The sequence below is a fragment of the Vulpes lagopus genome, chromosome 8 (assembly GCF_018345385.1).
Source record: "Vulpes lagopus strain Blue_001 chromosome 8, ASM1834538v1, whole genome shotgun sequence".
Lineage (NCBI taxonomy): Eukaryota > Metazoa > Chordata > Mammalia > Carnivora > Canidae > Vulpes > Vulpes lagopus.
Window position 1 is genome coordinate 62,887,624 of NC_054831.1, and position 21,541 is coordinate 62,909,164.

At 37.6% G+C, this 21,541-nt stretch overlaps 1 protein-coding gene and 1 pseudogene across 12 annotated transcripts in view; both read left to right on the top strand.

Annotated features, from left to right (window-relative positions):
* MLLT10 (MLLT10 histone lysine methyltransferase DOT1L cofactor) overlaps nt 1-21,541 on the top strand; it is a 259,317-nt gene that overhangs the window by 106,747 nt on the left and 131,029 nt on the right. For all 12 annotated transcript variants that reach the window (XM_041765075.1, XM_041765081.1, XM_041765074.1 and 9 more), the window contains one exon: nt 1,900-2,009. In XM_041765075.1, the coding sequence (XP_041621009.1) occupies nt 1,900-2,009 (110 nt within the window). The remainder of the gene's footprint in view (nt 1-1,899; nt 2,010-21,541) is intronic.
* Nucleotides 19,020-20,421, top strand: LOC121496615 (annotated as a pseudogene).

Consider the following 21,541-nt stretch of genomic DNA (forward strand, 5'->3'; position numbering starts at 1 on the left):
AATTTTCAGTTCTTTGAAGAAATTTTCAACTTTGTGTTGTATGTATCTGAATGTAATAAGGATACTCATTCTAATGTGTCTATGGCTGAAACTCCAAAATATAGATCTGTTTTGGTTTTCTTGATTCTGCTGGTTTTCATTTATGTTGTATTGTCTCCTGTGTTTGGTACTTTTTATTCTGCTGAAAATGTTAATGAACTAGTAGTAGAAGTTATTTTTATTTTATCTTATTTTATTTTATTTTATTTTTAAAGATTTATTTATTTATGATAGAGAGAGAGAGACAGAGACACAAACAGAGGGAGAAGCAGGCTCCATGCTGGGAGCCCGACGCCGGACTCGGGGCTCGATCCCGGGACTCCAGGATCGTGCGCCCGGCCAAAGGCAGGCGCCAAACTGCTGAGCCACCCAGGGATCCCTAGAAGTTATTTTTAGATTACATTGTTTTCTCTACAGAGGATGTATATTGCTTCTACCTGGTGCTTGTGGGCACTTGTAATCTAGTATTACGTGAATCCAGTTTCAGAGTTTGAAATGATCCAAAGCCCAGGTCCGGTCTCTATGTACTTTTAGTTTATTGTTCTGGCTTGCAGCCCTTCAGTTTCTCAGCTGGAAGGGGGGTAGGGGCTTACTAGTTTCCCTTCTCCCTCACTTGTCTAGGACCTAGATCCCTGTCTTTTGGCCTTCTGAGTTCGTCAAAACCACCCTTCACCCTTTTTACCTGCATTCTCTGAAATAGGCAAATGTCCCATGGGTGGCAGAAGTGGCCAAAAGCTGTACTCACTTCCCTGGACTTTCATCTTTTCCAGTTTTGGCTTAGTAACTCATTATCATAGCTTTTTGATACCTTCAGTCACATTTTAAAAAATAAACAATATTTAATATCAATTGTTAAATAAATTGTTAAAATATTTTTAAAAATAATATTGAAATGGTAAAATAATGTTAGTATTAGTATTTAAAGTGTCAACATTGGGGTACCTGGGTGGCTCAGTGGTTGAGCATCCACCTTGGCTCAGGTCATGATCCCAGGGTCATGGGATCGAGTCCTGCACAAGGCTCCCTGCATAGAGCCTGCTTCTCCCTCTGCTTATGACTCTGCCCCTCTGTGTCTCTCATGAATAAATAAATAAAATCTTAAAAAAATTAAGTGTCAACATTAACAAAACTTAAACTTTTTTTTTTTTAAGATTTTATTTATTTTATCATGAGAGACAGAGAGAAAGAGAGGCAGAGACACAGGCAGAGGGAGAAGCAGGCTCCACACAGGGAGCCCGACATGGGACTTGATCCTAGGTCTCCAGGATCACGCCCTGGGCCAAAGTTGGTACTAAACCACTGAGCCACTGGGGCTGCCCCAAAAGTTAAAAAATTTTAATATTGACATTTAAGATTAAAATAATAAAATTTTTATTTTACCCCCCCCCCCTTTTTTTTTGAGAGAGGGCCTGGGGCCGAGGGAGAGGGAGAGAGAATCCAAGCAAGCTGCATGCCCAGCATGGAACCTGATGCAGGGCTCCATTCCATGACCCTGATCATGACCTGAGCGCAGATCAATAGTCAGATGCTCAAGTGACTGAGCCACCCATGCGTGCCTTGTTTTATCTTATTTTTAAAGTGGTTTTCAGAAATAATATTGATTTGAATTATTTAGTGTGCTCTCATAAGAAGTGTAAGTGCATTTGAATTTTAAAAATGTTTTATCTGTGTTACTATGCAGAGAAATGATTGAGTGCTTTATCAGGAGTGGTTTGTTCAGTCAGTAATGAGCATTTATGTTATATTGTTCATTTGCTTCCATAGGAATTTAAAGATCTCTTTAGGAAGTTAATGATTTTATTTATCTTTGAAAATGTTTATTAAAACCTGGAAAATGACATTACTTTTATTTATTTTTAGGTTGGGCTCATGTGGTTTGTGCCCTGTATATTCCAGAGGTACAGTTTGCCAATGTTTCTACAATGGAACCAATCGTTTTACAATCTGTTCCACATGATCGTTACAATAAGGTACAATGGATATTATTTTATTGATGTTTGAATATAATTTTTTTTCTTCTAAAACTGGGAAATGTAAAAGATTTTTTTGTATTTTGTTATATTTTAGGCCTTCATTAAAAATTTTAAATTATATGCCTCCATCAGATTCTAGAGAGATTCGAAAACATTATAATTACTAAGTGGTAAACTATGGTTATTAAAAGTCATTAAAACATAAACGTTATAAAGTCATAGGAGTTCAAAACAAAACTGTATTACCTTTTATGTTAACCTAGATATTTAGTATTTTAATGTTTATTTTTTTAATTTTTAAAAATTTTTGTTTATTTGAGAGAGCAAGAAAGAGAGCATGAGCCAGGGGTGGGAGAGGGAAAAGCAGACTCCCCACTGAGCAAGGAGCCTGACCCGGGGCTCAATCCCAGCACTGTAGGATCATGACTCTAGGTGAAGGCGGATACTTAACTGACTGAGCTACCCAGGTGCCCCGTATTTTGACATTTAAATGACATTTCATTCCTCATAGCTTTGTCCTTTAAGAATTATTGGTTTTGGGGGATCCCTGGGTGGCGCAGCGGTTTGGCGCCTGCCTTTGGCCCAGGGCGCGATCCTGGAGACCCGGGATCGAATCCCACGTCGGGCTCCCGGTGCATGGAGCCTGCTTCTCCCTCTGCCTGTGTCTCTGCCTCTCTCTATCTCTCTGTGACTATCATAAATAAATAAAAAAAATTTAAAAAAAAAATTTATAAAAAAAAAAAAAAAAAAAAAAGAATTATTGGTTTTGGGACACCTGGGTGGCTCAGTGGTTGAGTGTCTCTGTCTTCGGCTCAGGGCATATCCTGGAATCCGGGATCGAGTGCCACATTGGGCTCCCTGTGGGGAGCCTGCTTCTCCCTCTGCCTGTGTCTCTGCCTCTCTCTCTCTCTCACTCTGTCTGTCATGAGTAAATAAGTAAATTTAAAAAAAAAAAAAAAAAAAAAAAGAGGGCAGCTCCAGTGTGGCTCAGCGGTTTAACACTGCCTTCGGCCCAGGGTGTGATCCTGGAGACCCGGGATTGAGTCCCAGGCCGGGCTCCCTGCATGGAGCCTGCTTCTCCCTCTGCCTGTGTCTCTGTGCCCTCTCTCTCTCTCATGAATAAATAATTTTTTTTTTTTAAGAATTACTGGCTTTTTATGTTCTTTCAAAGATTCTATTAAATTTGAATTAATCATTATTTAGTATAATATTTATTATATCATCCTTTCTTAAAAATTAATCCAGTTATAGAATATTACTTGCTCCTTTTCCTTTCCCTAATTATTTTCTACTCCTAGAGTAGGATTTTTGTTAGCTTTTTCTTAAAAACTTAATGTTTTCTTTGCTTTTTTTTCACCCTGTATCTTTTTCTTGATTAGTAATGTTTATTATTGCTTCATTCTCTTTTGCATGATTGGATGACCTTTCTTTTATCCATTGTGTCTTTAAATATAGTGTTGCCATTTAATAGAAGATACCTGTTGATTTATTTCATCTGTAGGGAGAAAGTATCACTGTCACCAATTCCAAAGTTTCAAATATTTTTGTGTTAAGTATTTTATAATGCAGATTATTGAATATTTATTTTTAAAAATTAAAAATATAGGAAACAAATAGAAAAATGCAAGACAGAAATTATCCTAAATCTTCTCTTTTCTGAGTCTTTTGGATTTTTTTTGTGTATATTTTTTGTTTTATTTTGTGTGTGCATTTTTGCACCTAGTATATATGTGTAAAAAATGGATTATATTGCTTATACCGTTTTGTCTGTTTTTGAAAGTTAGTAACCTTGAACATCTTTTTGTATCAGTTATGTTTTTTACCATTATTTTTATTGGATACTTAGCATGTAATTCAGAGTGTTACTAGTTTTGATAAACTAATTAGGATATCCTTACTGTTGAAGGGTCTCGTTTGGCTTTGGTTTTGGTTTGTACGTACCAACAGAATCTCTGTGTAAAAGGGTGTGAATATTTTGGAAGCTTCAGTAAATATATTGTGTGAAATTGTCCTCGAGAATGCAGTTTCTAATTTATACTACAGGAGTACTATGTGAAGTTGCTCATAACCTTATATCCTGTTAAGTGTAGTGTGTATTACCATTAAAACAATCTTCACTGTTCTTTTTAGGGAAAATATTAGGTTGAATATTTTACAGTTTTATTTATTTTTAAAAGATTTATTTGAGAGAAAGAGCACATGTGCACAAGCAGGGGGAGGGTCAAAGGGAGAGGGAGAAGCAGACTTCCTGTTGAGCAGGGAGCTCTGTGGGAGGCTCAATCTCAGGATCCCAAGATGATGACATGAGTTGAAGGCAGATGCTTGACCCACTGAGTTATCCAAGGTGTCTCTATTTTACGGGTAAAAAAAGAAACAAGGTTACTCATTACTCTGTTAATTGACTTCTAAATAGGTCTTTGTTCATTTTATTACTGTATTTTTAGAATTTTTCTTACAAAGTGTTTTTTTATATTAGAGATTTTTTCTTTTATCATGTATACTTGCTGTGTATGCTTTTGTCCATAATTTAATAACACTTTTTAACTTTCGTTATGTCTTCATGGTTTTTATTGTTGGTATTCTAGCAGGTTCTTTTTTTTTTTTTTTAAGGTTCTTTTTTTCTAGTTGGGAAGTTTAACATTTTTATATAATTTACACAACTGTTTTCTATTGTTCTTGCTTTTGATGCCGTGCAAAGAAAATTTTTCTCAGTGCTAGTGAAGTTTTTTTTAGTACTTCCCAGTTCATACTTTTAAGTTCCTTTATTGTTCATCAGGTTCATATTTTTAAGTACTTATTTTTCCTTTCAATTTAGAAGTAATTTCAAACTTGCATAAAGGTTGCATTAATAGTACAAAGAGCTTTTCCTCTTGTAAACCTTTCAGGGTCATTTATCAATATATACTGACATCCCAGAATGCTTTATTTATTTAAGAAAGGTTTTATTTATTTATTTGAGAGAATGAGTGAGCATGAGCGAGGGGGAGGTGCAGAGGGAGAGGGAGAAGCAGACTCTCCACTGAATAGGGAGCCTGATGTGGGACTCAATCCCAGGACCCCAAGATCATGACCTGAGGCAAAGGTAGACACTTAACTAGGTGCCCCCAGCATGCTTAATGTGCATTTCCTTTAAGAAAGGACTTTCTCCTGCATCACCAAAATACAGCCAGTGAAAAGGGGAAATTAACATTCATCCATTATTACTGTCTAATGCACAGACCTCATCATTTCCTTATTTTTCACTCATATTTCCCCCATTTTCCTAGTAACGCCCCCCCTCCTTTTTTAAGTAATGCCTTTTATAACAAAAAGATCACAAATTATACTTTGTCTTGTAAGTCTCCTTTAATCTCAAACAGTGGGATGCCTAGGTGGCTCAGCGGTTGAGTGTCTGCCTATGGTTCAGGGTGTTGATCCCACGATCTGGGATCTAGTTCCAAATGGGGCTGCTTGCAGGGAGCCTGCTTCTTCCTCTGCCTGTGTCTTTGTAGAATGCTCTGCCATTTGGATTTTTTTGAAGTTTTCTCATGATTAAATTTAGATCTTGTATTTTGGCAGAAATATCACAGAAATGATGCTGTGTTCTCATTCCATCCAATCAGGTGGTGCATAATTTCTGCTTTTCCCATTGCTTGGTGATTTACCTTGATCACTTGGTTAAGGTGGTATCTGTAAGATTTCTTCACTGGGAAGTTAATCTTTTTTCCCTTTATAATAATGAAGCATTTTATGGAGAAGTACTTTGTATGTAAATATCTTGTTCCTTGTGCTTTTTACCTACTAGTTTTGGCATCTATTTTTGTTTCTTGGCTTTGTTCATTACTGTGATTGATAGTAAGTGATGGTTTTCTGCTTCTATCACTTTTTTACATTCATCAGATGGCGTTACACTTGAAGGAATAACTTTTTCCTCGTCCCATTTATATTAGCATAGACTAATATGGACTTAGGTGTTACTGTTTTATTTTCATGGTCATTCTCCATTACTGTCATGTATTTTGATGATCATTTTGTCTGACATTTGGCTAGTGAGACAACTTCAAGCTGGCTTCTGTGTGTTTTGATTTGTTGTGAGCTCTTTACATCTGGTACAACACAGCATGTTTCTAAGCTCATCTTGGATCATTCCTGAACTAGCCCTGGAATCATCACCCATTCCTTCAAGGAGTCTTGATTCCTTTGAGAAACCAAAGTCAGCACTAAGTGTGCTTATTGTTACTGGGATATTGCTACTCCCAATGCTATCTCAGTGGGAATAGCTAGGAAATAGATGTGTTATATATAGATACAGAGATGTATACACATTCACATCAATATTTTTTCAGTGATTATCTCTATATATTTGAAGACTGTGAGGTCACAGTGATACTTCTGATTCAGTATATATTATACATATCTATGTATTTTTATATGTAGAGAGATAGAACCATAAACTCTTAGTGATTTCTCCAAATTGAACCCAACAATGCATGGTTTACTTTAAATTTTTTCTTTTCATGTTTATAACTCTCATCCCAACAGTAAGGAACCTGGCTCCTATTATCTTCAATATATTTACTTATTTGATCAATCTCTCTTGTATTAATAGATGGATTGCTGCCATCCCCTAAAGCAGCAATCACCCTAACCTTGGATTAGGATTCCACACTTTACTCTGAGTTGCTACTGCTTCCCTGCATTGGCTGCCCTTTTCATCATTTTTGGGATTTGATACTCAGCTTCAGTCACTACTCCCTCTATCTTCTTTCAAATGGTTGGTCTCCTCGCTTGCTTGGGTTTTCGCACTAACTCCACTCCTACCCTCAGCACCCTCATGGGAGCCAACTCTGCTGGGGCTTTGACACTGGTGTTGGACTTCCCCACCATAGATGCTACCATGCTTGGATCCATCCTTATGGCTTTAAGACTAATGTAGTCCAGGAGTAAGGGAAGACGGAAGAATGGATTACTTTGCTAAAAATCTTTTATCTATTTAGAGTTCATTTTATAATATGGTGAGATATGTGTCTTTTCCCCTCCCACATAGTCAACTTTTTCAACAGTGTTCACTAATCTATGTTTTACATAGTGATTTGATGACCATGCCACTCTTGATCTCAGGGTTGTGAGTTTGAGCACCATGTTGGGTGTAGAGATTACTTTAAAAAAAAAAAAGGGAAATGAAATACTGTTTGGATTGCTATTAAATTCTTGCTGTTCTTTTCATTTTTTTAAAGATTTTACTTATGTATTAATGAGAGACACAAAGAGGCAGAGACCTAGGCAGAGGGAGAAGTAGACTCCCCATGGGGAGCCTGATGTGGAACTCGATCCCAGAACCCTGGGATCACTACCTGAGCCAAGGCAGATGCTCAGCCACTGAGACACCCAGGCATCCCAGATTCTTGGCTGTTGACATTTTTCTGTTTCATTGTTGTGTCTGTCTATTCTTACCTTAGTACCTATTCTGAAGTATTATGGCTTTATGTACATCTTATCGTAGTACATGGTAGAATAAATATTGTTATGTGTTTTTCCAGAATAACATTAGAACTAACAGAATACAGTTTTGGTAATATTAATATTATAATGAAATATTATTTTAAGAAATGATTGATTATAAACATGGAATCTTCACTTCTAGAGACATGGTGTAGTTCTTTGTATAGTTTTCCTTATATGAAGGTGCTATATAGTTGACCCTTGAACAGTGTGAGATTGCATAGTCAAAAATCCATGTATAACTTTTGACTCCCCCCAACTTTTTTAAAAAATACTTTGTTTTTGTTTTTTAAAGATTTTATGTATTTATTCATGAGAGACACAGAGAGAGAGAGGCAGAGACACACACATGCAGGGAACCCAATGTGGGACTGGATCCTGGAACTCTGGGATCACTCCCTGAGCCAAAGGCAGATGCTAGCTGCTGAGCCATCCAGGCATCCCTACTCCCCCAAAACTTAACTCCCAGGAGCCTACTGTTAACCAGACGCCTTACCAAAAAATAAAGTTGATAAGCACATGTGTGTTATATATTGTTTTCTTATAGTAAAGTAAGCTAGAGAAAAGAAAATATTATTAAAAAGTCATTAGAGATAATATATTTACAGTACTGTACTGTTTTCTACATGTAGGTAGGCAGGCCTGCACAGTTCAAACTCATGGTGTTCATGGTGTTCATGACTCATGGGTCAACTGTCTTCTCTTTCTTGGATTTTTATGGCTGTTCATTTGATAGTTAACCTTAAAAGCTTAATAATATTCTGTTCATGATTATTCAGGGTAGCTAATAGGAGGCATGTAATTCTGAAATGATAGGAACAATTGGAAGATGGATTGTTGAGTTTTGGAAGACATCATTTTTTTAATAGATGGTAGTAAAGAGTACTGAAGAGATTTATTAACATATTGGGCTTTTACTATGGACCTCCTTTGTTTTAAACATTGTGCTAGATGCTGGGAATTCAAAGATGCATAAAATGCAAGATTTTTTTTCCCATATGACAGTCTCAATTAGAAAGATTGCAAGTAAATATATAATTATAATGTATGAAAATAGTAATAATATATAAGTATACATTTCTGTAACTATCAAAGCATTCCTGTGAAACCTTTCATAAGCTGAAATTGGTATAACTTTGAGGAAGCAGTTACCATTAATTTATATGGAAAAAGTTTTGAGCGTTCCCAGACTGAAAAAATAACCTTTCTTAGGCTTTTCTGATACCTTAGGACTCACCAAACTACCAAATGCACAAAATAAGCCCAGACAAAGCACAAATGTTCACAGACATAGTTCAGATCTCTGGAGGCTTTATGCTGAGGTGCTCAATGTAGTTTCTCAGGAGGGAGTTGGGCGGTGCTATTCTTGCTGCTCTGGGTGCATGCTGCCTCTATAATGGGTCAATGCAAAGCAAAGGTTGAACACCACTTTCACTTTTTGCCTTTTTTCATAAAAGTGAAAATCCTTTTTGCATTTTTTTCAGTTAACAAAAATAGATATAAATTTAAGTCTTGTAAAATTGAAGTTGCATAACACGAACTTTTGAAAAATGGGGGATACCTGTAATAATAAAAAATCTGAATGGAGTGTTATGGAACATAATGAAAGGAGGGATTACTTTTGCCTAGGAGTTGAATAAAGCATACAAAGAGATTATAAGGACTTTGTGGAATAACTAAGAATTTGACCTGTGGAAAAAGGATCAAATAATAATTCCAGACAGAGAAAGTAACATAAACTAGTGTAGTAACTACAAAGGGAAGGTGGTAGCCAGTTCATAGAAAAATAAATAATCCTGTGTGGCTGGCACATAGTGGAATTTAGGGGGGGGCGGGGAAAGAAGGAAATTTTGTGAGTGATAGGAGACAAATTTTCTAGAATATCTGTGTAGTATATCTAAATTGCAGAAAACTCACTGTGTTGACTTACTATGTTGTGAAGTTTTCTACATGTCACTAAATATATAATAGCCAGTTGTTTTTGTTTTTTAAAGATTTTATTTATTCATGAGAGACAGGGAGAGAGAGAGAGACGCAGAAACACAGGCAGAGGGAGAAGCAGGCTCCATGCAGGGAGCCTGACGTGGGACTCGATCCTGGGTCTCCAGGATCACACCCTGGACTGAAGGCAACACTAAACTGCTGAGCCACCCGGACTGCCCTATAATAGCCAGTTTTTGTACCATTTGTAACTGGATTCTTGTTTTTATTTTTTGACCTCTCATATCAATCAATTCATTTCACATGTACATTTTGTTAATAAATATAATGAGCAGCATATATTACCTTTAAATTACCTTTTTTTTTTTAAGTTACTTTTTTAAAAAAGATTTTGTTTGAGAGAGAGAAAGAAAGAGAGAATGTGCAAGCCTGGGGTGGGAGGGGGAGAAGGAGAGGGAAAAGGAAAGAGTCTCAAGCAGACTCTGAGTTGACTGTGGAACTATGGGGCTATGTCTCAGGACCCTGAGATCATGCATGATGAGAGCCAAAACTGAGTTGGATGTGCCACCCAGGCACCCCTTTAGTTCCTGTTTAATAATTTTTAAGAATTGTGAAGACTGGGGCAACAAAAAGATTGTATTTTGAAGTTTTTGGTGATGGAGACTTGTATTCTTCAGAGTCAAGGAAGCATTTAATTATTTTTATTTTTAAAGATTTTATTTTTAAGTAATCTCTGCACCCAACATGCAGCTTGAACTTGCAACCCTTGGATCAAGAGTCACATGATCCACCAACTGAGTCAGCCAGACTCCCCAGGAAGCATTTATTTTAGAAAGCTACAATTTTCAGAGAGTAGTTGGTAGATGATGTATGTATTCTGTATATATGCTTTGAAGAGTATTTGTTCATAGCAATGAAGGAAGAAGTGTTTTGGTGTCATTTAACTGTAAAGGCTTCAAGGTAGAGGAATACTTAGAAATTGCTAGCCCAACTTCCCTTCAATTTTTTTCTGAAGGTACTAGTGTAGGGTAGCTATTAGAAGTGTTTATCAATAATATATTTAGCATCTGAGTGGAGAAGTTTGAAAGTACTAAATATTCTGATTTTGGAATTTCTCATTAGTGCCATTTAAAAAGCTAGATTTCGGGGCAGCCCCAGTGGCTCAGCGGTTTAGCACCGCTTTCAGCCTGGGGCCTGATCCTGGAGACCCGGGATCGAGTTCCACGTCGGGCTCCTTGCATGGAGCCTGCTTCTCCCTTTGCCTGTGTCTCTGCCTCTCTCTCTCTCTGTCTCTCATGAATAAATACATAAAATCTTTAAAAAAAAAAAAAAGCTAGGTTTCATATATCTACTGTTCATCTGGCCAACGTTTATGTATGGCATGTCCTATTATATATCAGGCATTATTGGAAGCATGAGGAATACATAAAGATCCTAAGTGGTAGATAGATCTGTACAAATTATTGATTGTTAGGTAGTGCAGTATGTACAAGGATTCTAGAATACAGAGAATGTTTACTTAATGTAGTATAACGTACTTTGGGCTGTTTGTGTGTACAGGGCTGAAGAGAAGCAAGGTATCTTAGAAAAGGTTGTGGCTTCTCTGAATTTTGAAGAGTGAAAAACCTCTAGGTGCTGGGTATGAGGAGAGGAAAGAGGAGCACACTAGTAGCTATTAATTTTACAGACTGAAGGATCAAAAGCTTTGAAGTAGGAAAAAAGAGGGTGAGAGGGAGAGATAGAGGGAGGGGGTAGTGGTGAGGGGGAGGGGCAATATTGCTACGTTTGAATGTGATGTTAGAATGCTGAGAGAGGTTGTCATGGACCAGGTTTTCAAGGGCCTCATGTATCATGGTAAGGAGTTTGAATTTTATTTATATTGAAGAGTTTTTATATTTACTTGGAAGGCATGTGCTCAGGTCTACCTTTTTTTTTTTTAAAGATTTATTTATTTGAGAGAGAGAGAGAGTGTGTGTGTGTGTGTGTGTGGGGGGGGGTGCATAGGGAGAGAATCTTCAAGCTGACTCCCTGCTAAGAGCAGTGCCACTGCGTCTGATCTCACAAACCTTAGATCATGACCTGAGCTGAAATTAAGAGTTGGACACTGAACTGACTAAGCCACCCAGGTACTCCTCAGTTTTACCATTCTAAAGTATAGTGAAAGGAGAGTTGGGAGAGGGAAGATAGAAGAGACGAGAGTAGTTACTTAGACACTATTTAGGCTTTTGCAGTGTTCCAGAGGTAATAATGAGGGTCTTGAGTAGGAGAGTTGTATTAGGAATGAAGGCACAGATATTTAGGTAATAAATAAGAGGTTCAATTGACCAGGCATTGGGATCACTTTAGTATGACATAAGATGAGGGAGGAAGAAAAATCAGAATGGCTTTATAGCTTCAAGAAGAGAAGTACGGGGGTGCTTAGGTGGCTCATTCAGTTGGGTGTGCACTTTTGGCTCAGGTCATGATCCCAGGGGTCCTGGGATACAGCCCCACATCGAATTCCCTGCTCAGTGGGCAGTCTACTTCGCCCTCTCCTCTGCCTCTTCCTCGGCTTGTGCGCACGTGCTTGCTCTTACTCTTTCAGATAAATGAATAAAATCTTAAAAAAAAAAAAGACACATCATGAACACTTGAAATTGAGTATATATATAGAGTCATCAAGTTAATTGACTCATTTCTTAGAACAAAGATACTAGCTTTAAATTCTTGGCAATTGTTGATGATACTTAACTACCTTGTTTGTGAAACAAATCTTGTGTTTACAACCTGTTGCCAGTGTATATTAGCAATATGATGATAAGGCCCCAAGATAAAATTCAAATTTCTGCTGCAGCATTGAATATTTGCTTTAAAATATATATCTAATATATGTTTGTTTTGCTTGGCATTTTATCCTAGTTACTCAAATGAACACTTAGTTCTTTTTTTCTTTTCTGCACAGTTGAGTCATTTGGCAAATGAAAACAGTCTTGTACCTGTATCGGTAGAAAAATCTTTCTGTGCTTTTTTGTACCTCAGCTGATTCTCCCTTGCCCTGTTCACCTTTTCTCTGTTGTATTTGCATCACTCCTCTACCCGCCAGTACATACATGTACACATGTGTTTTGTTTGGTGGTGTTTCTCTTTTTCTCAGGGAATATTAAATTATTTTTCTTCATGTTTATTTTCTGTCTATTTAGTGCTTCTATATTCAACTTTACTTCTGATTGCCTTCTTTCTCTCAACTCTAAAGCTCAGAGGGAATTTTATTAAGTAAGTAGGGTTTACTGAGGACTGTGAAGAATGGCAGTATAATTTCCCTCTTCTCCTTCATGTTATTTCTTTCCTCCTCTTTTATTTTTTAAAAGTTTTTTAATCTTTAAAGATTTTATTTATTTATTCATGAGAGAGAGAGAGAGAGAGGCAGAGACACAGACAGAGGGAGAAGCAGGCTCCATGCAGGGAGCCCGATGTGGGACTCAATCCGGGGACTCTAGGATCACGACCTGAGCCAAAGGCAGATGCTCAACTGCTGAGCCACCCAGGCGTCCCCCTCCTCTTACTTTTAAAGGCAGCAGTGTAGTCTAAATCAGAAATGCCAATACACAGTGGTTAACTTAAAATTGTTCATAGGAGTAAACTTAATATTCTCACTAACATATACAAATTACCAGTTTCAGTTTTTTCCATGTTTGCTTGGTGTCTTGGGCACTCCTAGACAATAAATTTTTTTATGGTATAATTTGCTAAGTGTAATTAAGAGACAAGATTTTATCAAAACCTGTACTTTTGTTTTAAGATTTTATTATTTATTCATGAGAGACACAGAGAGAGGGGCAGAGAGACATAGGCAGAGGGAGAAGCAGGCTCCATGCAGGGAGCCTAATGCAGGACCTGATCCTGGACTCCAGGATCACGCTCTGGGCCAAAGGCAGACACTAAACTGCTGAGCCACCCAGGGATCCTCCGAGTTCTTTGATTTTAAAGCAGTAAGTCTTAGCAGAGTGTATGAGGTGTTCAGGAAGACACATACTTTGAAGGCATGTCAGATTTTTCTGAACTAATCTCTTTACATTTTTTGGGTCTTCAAGATTATGATAAAACTAAGAATTCTTTCTACAGAATAATATACACCCAAAATATGACAAAATATTTTACATACACTTTCCGGAGGATTACAAGAATACTCCTTGATACATCTTCAAATTCTCTACTTCTTAGGCATGATGAGGATTACCAAATTTAGATGACATCCAATAATAATTTAATATTTGATGTATTTAAAAACAATATATTTTATTATTTTTACAAAAGTTTATTCATCTTAGAGTGTGTGCTTATGGCAGAGGAGGGATAGAGGGAGAGAGAGAGAATCTCCAGCAGAGCTGAGTGCTGAACATGGAACCTGTTGTAGGATTCTATCCTGAAAAATAATACATTTTAAATAAAACGTATAAACATTTTTAATATTTGGCATTTTAAAAATCTCTAAGTAGGAGTTAAAATAATGCCACATGTACAGATTTTATTCCTGGCTCTTTACTTTGGATGACTCTAACCATAGTGTTTATGTTAAAATTTGCCTACCCATTTTCATATTACGGAGTTATTTTTCTGTTATAAATTAAAGCATGACAAGAATCTTGCTTCACCAAGCCCAGTTTTCTCAGTTTTGGATCATTTTTTTTTTTTAAAGATTTATTTATTCATGAGAGAGAGAGAGAGAGAGAGAGAGAGAGAGGCAGAGACATAGGCCGAGTGAGGAGCAGGCTCCCCGCAGGGAGCCCAATGTGGGACTGAATTCCGGATCCTGGGATCACGCCCTGAACCGAAGGCAGGTGCTCAACTGTGGAGCCACCTATATATCCCCATGGATCATTTCTTTTGACTAGAACTCTAGAGTTAGAATTACTGTGTTATAGACTGACTATACCTGTTTCTAAAGTTCTGATAAGATTGCCTGATTACTTTCCAAATTTATATAGCTGTTAATTTCTTAAAAAATGATTAAAAACCAATATAGATAGGGGGATCCCTGGGTGGCTCAGAGGTATGGCACTTGCCTTCGGTCCAGGGCATGATCCTGGAGACCCGGAATCGAGTCCCACATCGGGCTCCCTGCATGGAGCCTGCTTCTCCCTCTACCTGTGTCTCTGCCTCTCTCTCTCTGTCTGTGCCTCTCATGAATAAATAAATAAAATATTAAAAAAAAACAATATAGGTAATGGTGTAATATAAATGGCATTTTCATAAAGATTCATGATTTGAGAGAGACAGAAAGAGAGAAAGAAAGAAAGAAAGAGCGCGAACATGCATGCAGGAGTGGGAGAGAATCTTTAAGTAGACTCTTCACTGAGTGTGGAGCCTGAGGTGGGTCTCAATCCCAGGACTGATATGAGATCATGACCTGATCCAAAATCACGAGTTGGAGGCTTTAGGGACTGAGCCACCCAGGCATCCTGTTTTTTAAAAAATCATTTTTAATATTTGTTAATTTAATAATAAATGATGTCCAGTTATTTTAATTTTATATGCTTTCTTGTTAGGTTATCAGAATGATAATTCTTTTTGTGTCTGTTTTTTGCTCATTTCTCTTTTATTTCTTTTTTTAAAGATTTTATTTACTCATGAGAGACACAGAGAGAGAGAGAGGCAGAGACATAGGCAGAGAGAGAAGCAGGCTCCATGCAGGGAGCTGATGTGGGACTCCAGGGACTCCCGGGACTCTCCAGGGACTCCAGGATCACGCACTAAGCTGAAGGCAGATGCTCAACTGCTGACCCACCCAGGCATTCCCCCATTTCTCTTTTAAATAGTTAGGTTTTCTAAAGTTAAGAGCTCTTTAATTAATGATAATGAGTTTTTTGTTTGAATGTACCAAGGGTACTTTTTTACTTTGTCTTTTTCATTTTGGTAACATGAGAATGAGAAAATATTTGCAGACACAGTTAAACTTTAAGTTTTTTTGGGGGGGGTGGCAATATACAGGGTGATTAAAAAATTGAATCTTTATAAAGTAATTAGGTTATATAGGATTACAGTCACTCTTTGAATATCAGAGGTATGAACTGTGCAGGTCCACTTACATGCAGATTTTTCTAGTCAGTACAGTACCTCATTGTATTTTCTCTTAGAATATTTTTTAAAGATTTTATTTATTTGTGAGAGACAGAGAGAGAGAGAGAGAGGTGGAGACATAGGCAGAGGGAGAAGCAGGCTTCTCGCATGGAACCTGATGCGGGACTTGATGCCCAGATCCGGGATCACGCCCTGAGCCAAAGGCAGACACTCAACTGCCGAGCTACCCAGGTGTCCCTCTTACATTATTTTTTCCCCCTTACAATATTTTTAAATAATATTTTTTGTATAGCTTATGTAATTATAAGAATACTGCATATAATACATATAAAATGCAAAATATGTGTTAAGCTATTAACAGGAGGCTATTAGTAAAGTTTTTGAGGAGTCAAAAGTTATACCTGTGTTCTTTTTCTTTTTTAAAGATTTTTTTGTTCATTTGAGAGAGAGAAAGAGAGAGCACGCATGTGCACTTGTGAGCAGGGGAGTGGCAGAGAGAGAGGGAGAGAAGCAGACTCCTGGCTGAGCTTGGAGCCACATGCAGGGCTAGATCTCATGACCCTGACCTCATGACCTGTGGAAATCAAGAGTCAGCCAGTTAACTGACTGAGTCACCCTGGTGCCCCTACACTTGGATTTTCAACTGCATGGGGATCAAAGCTTCTAACCATGTTGTTCAAGGGTCAACTGTGTATTTTACGCACCAAATTATAGTGTTACTCTTACTTTTTCTAATGCAGAAATTATTCTTTATATTACACAAATCTATACACATAGAACACAGAGCAGGTACATGGGACTAAAGTAGTTGTACATCACATTCACAAAATATTTCAGCAAGGTCCAGAAAATTGACACAGTAATAGCTATAACCCTTACTCTGGCTCTTTCTCCACAGGTGGCTAAAATCTGATATTTTCTGCATGCTGTAGTGAGACATAAAGGCAAAATGATAAAACTTCTCTTGGAGTTTTCCAAGTCACGTGAAAGATGAAAATGACGTTGTTCATTGTCAAAGACAATTATTATTACTTCTTTTAAGAGGGAAAATCTGTTTGCCATAATGGTTATATCTGTAGCACTAAAAATCAATGTTGAAATTAAACATGTAAGGATTGTCAGAAGTGAATGTATTTTGTGCAAGACTCCACACATGGTCCATTCTTTTTTCATGAAGAAAATAATGGTTGAACTGTATATCTGGATATGTTGAAAGAGTGAGCTTTTCCACAACAATGGAAAGCAGGCTAGGTCCCTGCTTTCATTAATCCTGTAGCTTGGAGCTTTCTTCACCGTTATCTTCCATACTACTGGATTAGGTTTTCTGTTCTGTCAATTTTTTTTTTTTCTCTTAGACCAAATTATATTGAATGTAAGTCAAAATTTATTAACTAGTCAGAAAGGGAAATGGCAAGGTTACAAATAGAACATGCAGGTTTGGAGAGAGGGGATGGGGATGGGGAAGTTAAATTTTCCAAATTTCCAAAGAAAATTTGAAGTTTTATTTTACAGGGTTGTATAAATAAAATGTCTATATTTGTAATTAAAAGGACTAATAAGATGATCAGAGATGCCAGATATAAGAAAAATGATAAGGATATGGTTTGGGTCTGAAATTGGAGTAATGAAACTTCATTATCCAACTAATGTTCAGCAGCACCAGGTAATAGAAAACCATGAAATAATGTCAAGTTGAAGTAGAGCACTTAGCAACAAATTCTGAGTTTGATCAGGTTACTATTTTTTTCAAGGTACAAAGTTGTAGAATGTAGTTTGCTATTTTTTAAAGAAAATCTATTATAGGTCTAAGTTTTTCTCTTTGAAAGTTCAAAGCATTGGCCTGCTCTGAAACTGTGACCACCCAAATTCCCAGTTAACACAGGGAATTTTTATTTATTTATTGTTTTAAGGAGATAAGCCAGGTACCTTTCTTCTCCACAAGGATGAGGTAACAAGGGGAGGCATCTTAGCTGCAAAAAAGTCAGGTTTAAAGTAAGCTAATGGATTGGTGTGCTCTATGTCATTGGGTGCATATAGATCTTTATGAGAGTATAAAGATAAGTTTGATGCTTTCTTTATAAATTGTACTTTTTTGAAGGTGTTGAATACTTTTTGTGTCACCGCATTTCTCTTGGATTTTCTTCACATGAACATTTCATTGGAATTTTTACCTAAAGAGCTTTATTCTTTCCCAGTTAGAGAAGCTGTAAAAGTCTGAAATTTAGGTATTGGCATTGGTTCCTTCTGAGGATCGTGAGGGAGAATCTGTTCAAGGCTTCTCTCCCAGCCTCTGGTGGTGGCTGGCAATCTTTGGCATTCTGTTGCTTATGGATTTCTCACCCTGGTCTCTGCTTTTTCACCCCAGTGTTCTTCCTTTTCTTTTGTCTCTGTGTCCTCAAGTGGCCATCTTCTTGGAAGGACCAGGCCTATTGAATTAGAGGCCTTCTCTACCTCACTGTGACCTTAACTAATCACATCTGCAGTGATCCTTTTCTCAAATAAGGCCACGTTCTGAGTGACTGGGGGTTATTAGGACTTTACATAGTTTTCTTGAGGGACACAGTCCAACACATAGTAATCTATTACGCGCCCTCCCCCCCCGCCATTCGTGTTCTTACTACGTGCAAAATACTTTTATTTCATCCCAGCATCTCTCGAAGTCGTAATCCATTCCCGTATCAATATCTGACTCCCTATTGCTTCTTTGTCCCTTTCTGTTGTAACCTAAACTTAGAAACTTCTGACTAGCCCTGCCTGTAGGCATATTATAGCTAAGATTTGCAAAAACTGCTTTTTACTTCAACTCTGCCTCACCCAAGGAGATAACGAAATATGTATACAAATGACTGTGCTTTATTTAAGATTTACAGGCACAACATGATCCTGTACGCAAAGACCAACTGATCAAGAACAAAGAAGTTACTCAACCTTCCTTGATGTCTACAGACATCAGCCACCTTTTGTCTCCAACCCCTCCCCCTTCCCCCCTTCCTAACAGAAAAAGCTCAAATCCCATGCTTGCGGAGATGGTTTTTTCGGACAGTAGTCTGCCACCTCTTTGATGGGCTGGCTTTCAGAATAAGGACCCTTTCCTACCCCAAGAGCATGTCTTGACATACTGGCCTGTCATACAGTAAGCAGAACAAACTTGGGACTTGCGGGGGAAAAAAAGTGTGGTAAAGTGAAGAGCATGGAGAGCAGTGAGCCACATTGGCACTGGTGAACAGATATGGCTAAAAGCTAGGGGCAGAACACAAATATTGTGGAAGTAAAATATCTAATACTCTAGCCCTCAACCTAAACATAAGGTATTATTAGGGGAAGACCAAGGGACAAAGCTACCCCAATGGGCTCAGAAGATAGAACATCAAGCTACAGAGAATTATTCTTGGTCTTAGAACCTAATGAAGTATGTCCTATTGAGTTACAGACCTACTTTTTGTTCAGTAAACCCCTTTTTTCTTCTAACTTCTCCCTTTGAAACGGGACTTTCTATACTAATCCTACCGCTGTATCTTGGAGGCAGATAACATTTCCCTATTTCATAGGGTATAGATGGGAAGGAATTTTGCCGCAGGACCAACCAGAGTCACCCATATCTGATTTAGATGATGCAGAAGATGAGATTTGGAACTTTTGGGATTATAGTATCTAGATTAAATTATGAATTTAAGAGTTGATGTTTTGTCATGCTAAGTAGGCCCTCTATATCTGGGCCTTAGAGTTTCACCATTCCTTCCCTCCTCACCAGTGTCAGACTTATATTTGTCTCTTTGGAAAGACTTGTAAGGAAGAGCGCTTCTTGGCTCCCCTCCAGCACTGGAAAAACTCTAATAGTATTGTGGGAATTTGGGTTAGGGAATTTTTCCTGTCCCTTGCCTACGTGTAAAGATTTTTTCCCTTTGTCTTCCTAATCATGATGGGTCTTTAACCATGCCTTGGAGGTGACAGAGTTTCCTGCCAGTCCCCTGAATGCTTAAGGCTCTGAAAGGAGTGTCTGGACAAGAGGTGGGATTTCATATCTTACCATCAGTAGTAACTGATTTGCTTCTACATGCCTGCACCACCAAGGGAGATTATTTTGGATGCTTTTGTCTCCTTTTGTCAGTCTTCCCCATGAGCATCCTATAAAAGTTCATGGAATAGTAGAGTCTATGAGTGGGTAAGAGTGGGTAAAAACTCTCTGTCATGGCTCCAGTGGTTCTACATTGTCAAACTAACCCACAATCAACTTTAGCAGTGTGTTAAAATTTTGACTGATTTCTTCTTATCTGCATATCTTTCTCCTTGCTCTCTACCATTGGTGGATAGTCTGAACACCTTGTGGTGCTTAGGGAGTTGTGGAAAGAGTGGGTCTCTCTTTGGATTTCAGGCTACTTGGTTGCCTCACTACTGCACCTTTCAGGTATAAGAAGAGCTATGTTTTTGTGGTTTAAGTGGCTTGTTAGGTTTGGAATGATGTTTTCAACTGCTTCTTAGGTGGAGTTGAAATTTGGTCCCTAAATCCTTTTGATATGAGCCCTGTTTGTTTAATTAAAAAATTAGGTTAAGAGGGCTATGTTTCCCCAGCCTATCAGTGCTTTCATGGTGGGCTTGTTGAAGAAAACCACCGACTTTGTGGGATTGGCTGTATGTGAGAATCCACGAGAGGCTAAGAATATTGTACACAAAGAGTCTTGATGTTCTTGAGCAAATTCCTAAAAATGCAGCATATAGAAAGTATACAAAACAGATTACAAATAAGAAACTGAGTATGGTTAAAATAGAATCAGATGATAAGAAATTAGATCAACTTCAGGGTGGCCAACTTGAAGAGGTGATTCTTCAGGTTGAAAATGAACTAAGTCTGGCAAGAAAAATGATGTAATGAAAACCAGGGAAGCCTTTAGTGGAAGAACCTCCTGCCAACCAATGGAAATGGCCAGTATAATCATTTTTTTTATTTTTATTTTTTAAGGATTTTATTTATTCATGATAGACACACACAGAGAGAGAGAGAGAGAGAGAGAGAGAGGCAGAGACACACAAAAGCAGGTGCTGAACTGCTGAGCCACCCAGGGATTCTTCCCCAGTATAATCATTATTAAATCACTAGTGTGTTGATGAGAAACTAGTGTAATTAAATATTCTGTTATATTAAAAAAATAAAAATTAGGTTAAAATACAACTTTTATTTTCCTTAAGTGAAAACTTTCAGGCTATGAATTTGCCTCTTGAGTATAGCTTCATTCACATACTTAACATTTTATTTAGATATGATTTTTGTTGTTTGGGAGCATTTCCTCAATAATCCTCAGTTACTTTACATTTTTTTCCTCCTTGATCTAGTAGCTCACATTTAAAAATTATCAAATTATTTCTACTTTGATATGTCTTGGGGTTCTTTTGGTCTCTCTTTTAGTATGTATATATGTATATACACACAGTTATAATTGTTTTATCTTCCTGATGTATTAACCTTTTTTATTATTATAAAATACTCCTCTTTAATTTTTTTTTTTTTTTTTAAGAGAGATATCATGAGTGGAGGTGAGGAAGGGCAGAGGGATAGGGAGAGAGAGACTCTTAAGTAGGCTCTATGTGTAGTGCTGAGCCTGAGGCAGAGATCAAACTCATGACCTGAGCCAAAATTGGGAGTTGGATGCTTAACTGAATATGCCACCCAGGTGCCCCTCTTTTATAATGTTTTGTTTCAAGAGTCTGTTTTTGTCTGATACAGTGATAGCCACCTAGCCATCCTACGGTTGCCATTTGCATGGTATATCTTTTTCTTATATTTTTAAGTTATTTGTACTTAAATAAGATTTAAAAAAAAATTTATTGGGACGCCTGGGTGAGTCAGCAGTTAAGCACCTGCCTTGGTCTCAGGGTGTGATCCTGGAGTCCCTGGATTGAGTCCCACATCAGGCTCCCTGCGTGGAGTTTGCTTCTTCCTTTGCTTATATCTCTGCCTCTCTCTGTCTCTCATGAGTAAATAAATAAAATCTTTAATAAATGTATAAAATAAAAATTTAATAAATAAAATAATTTATTTTAGAGGTCATAAGTGG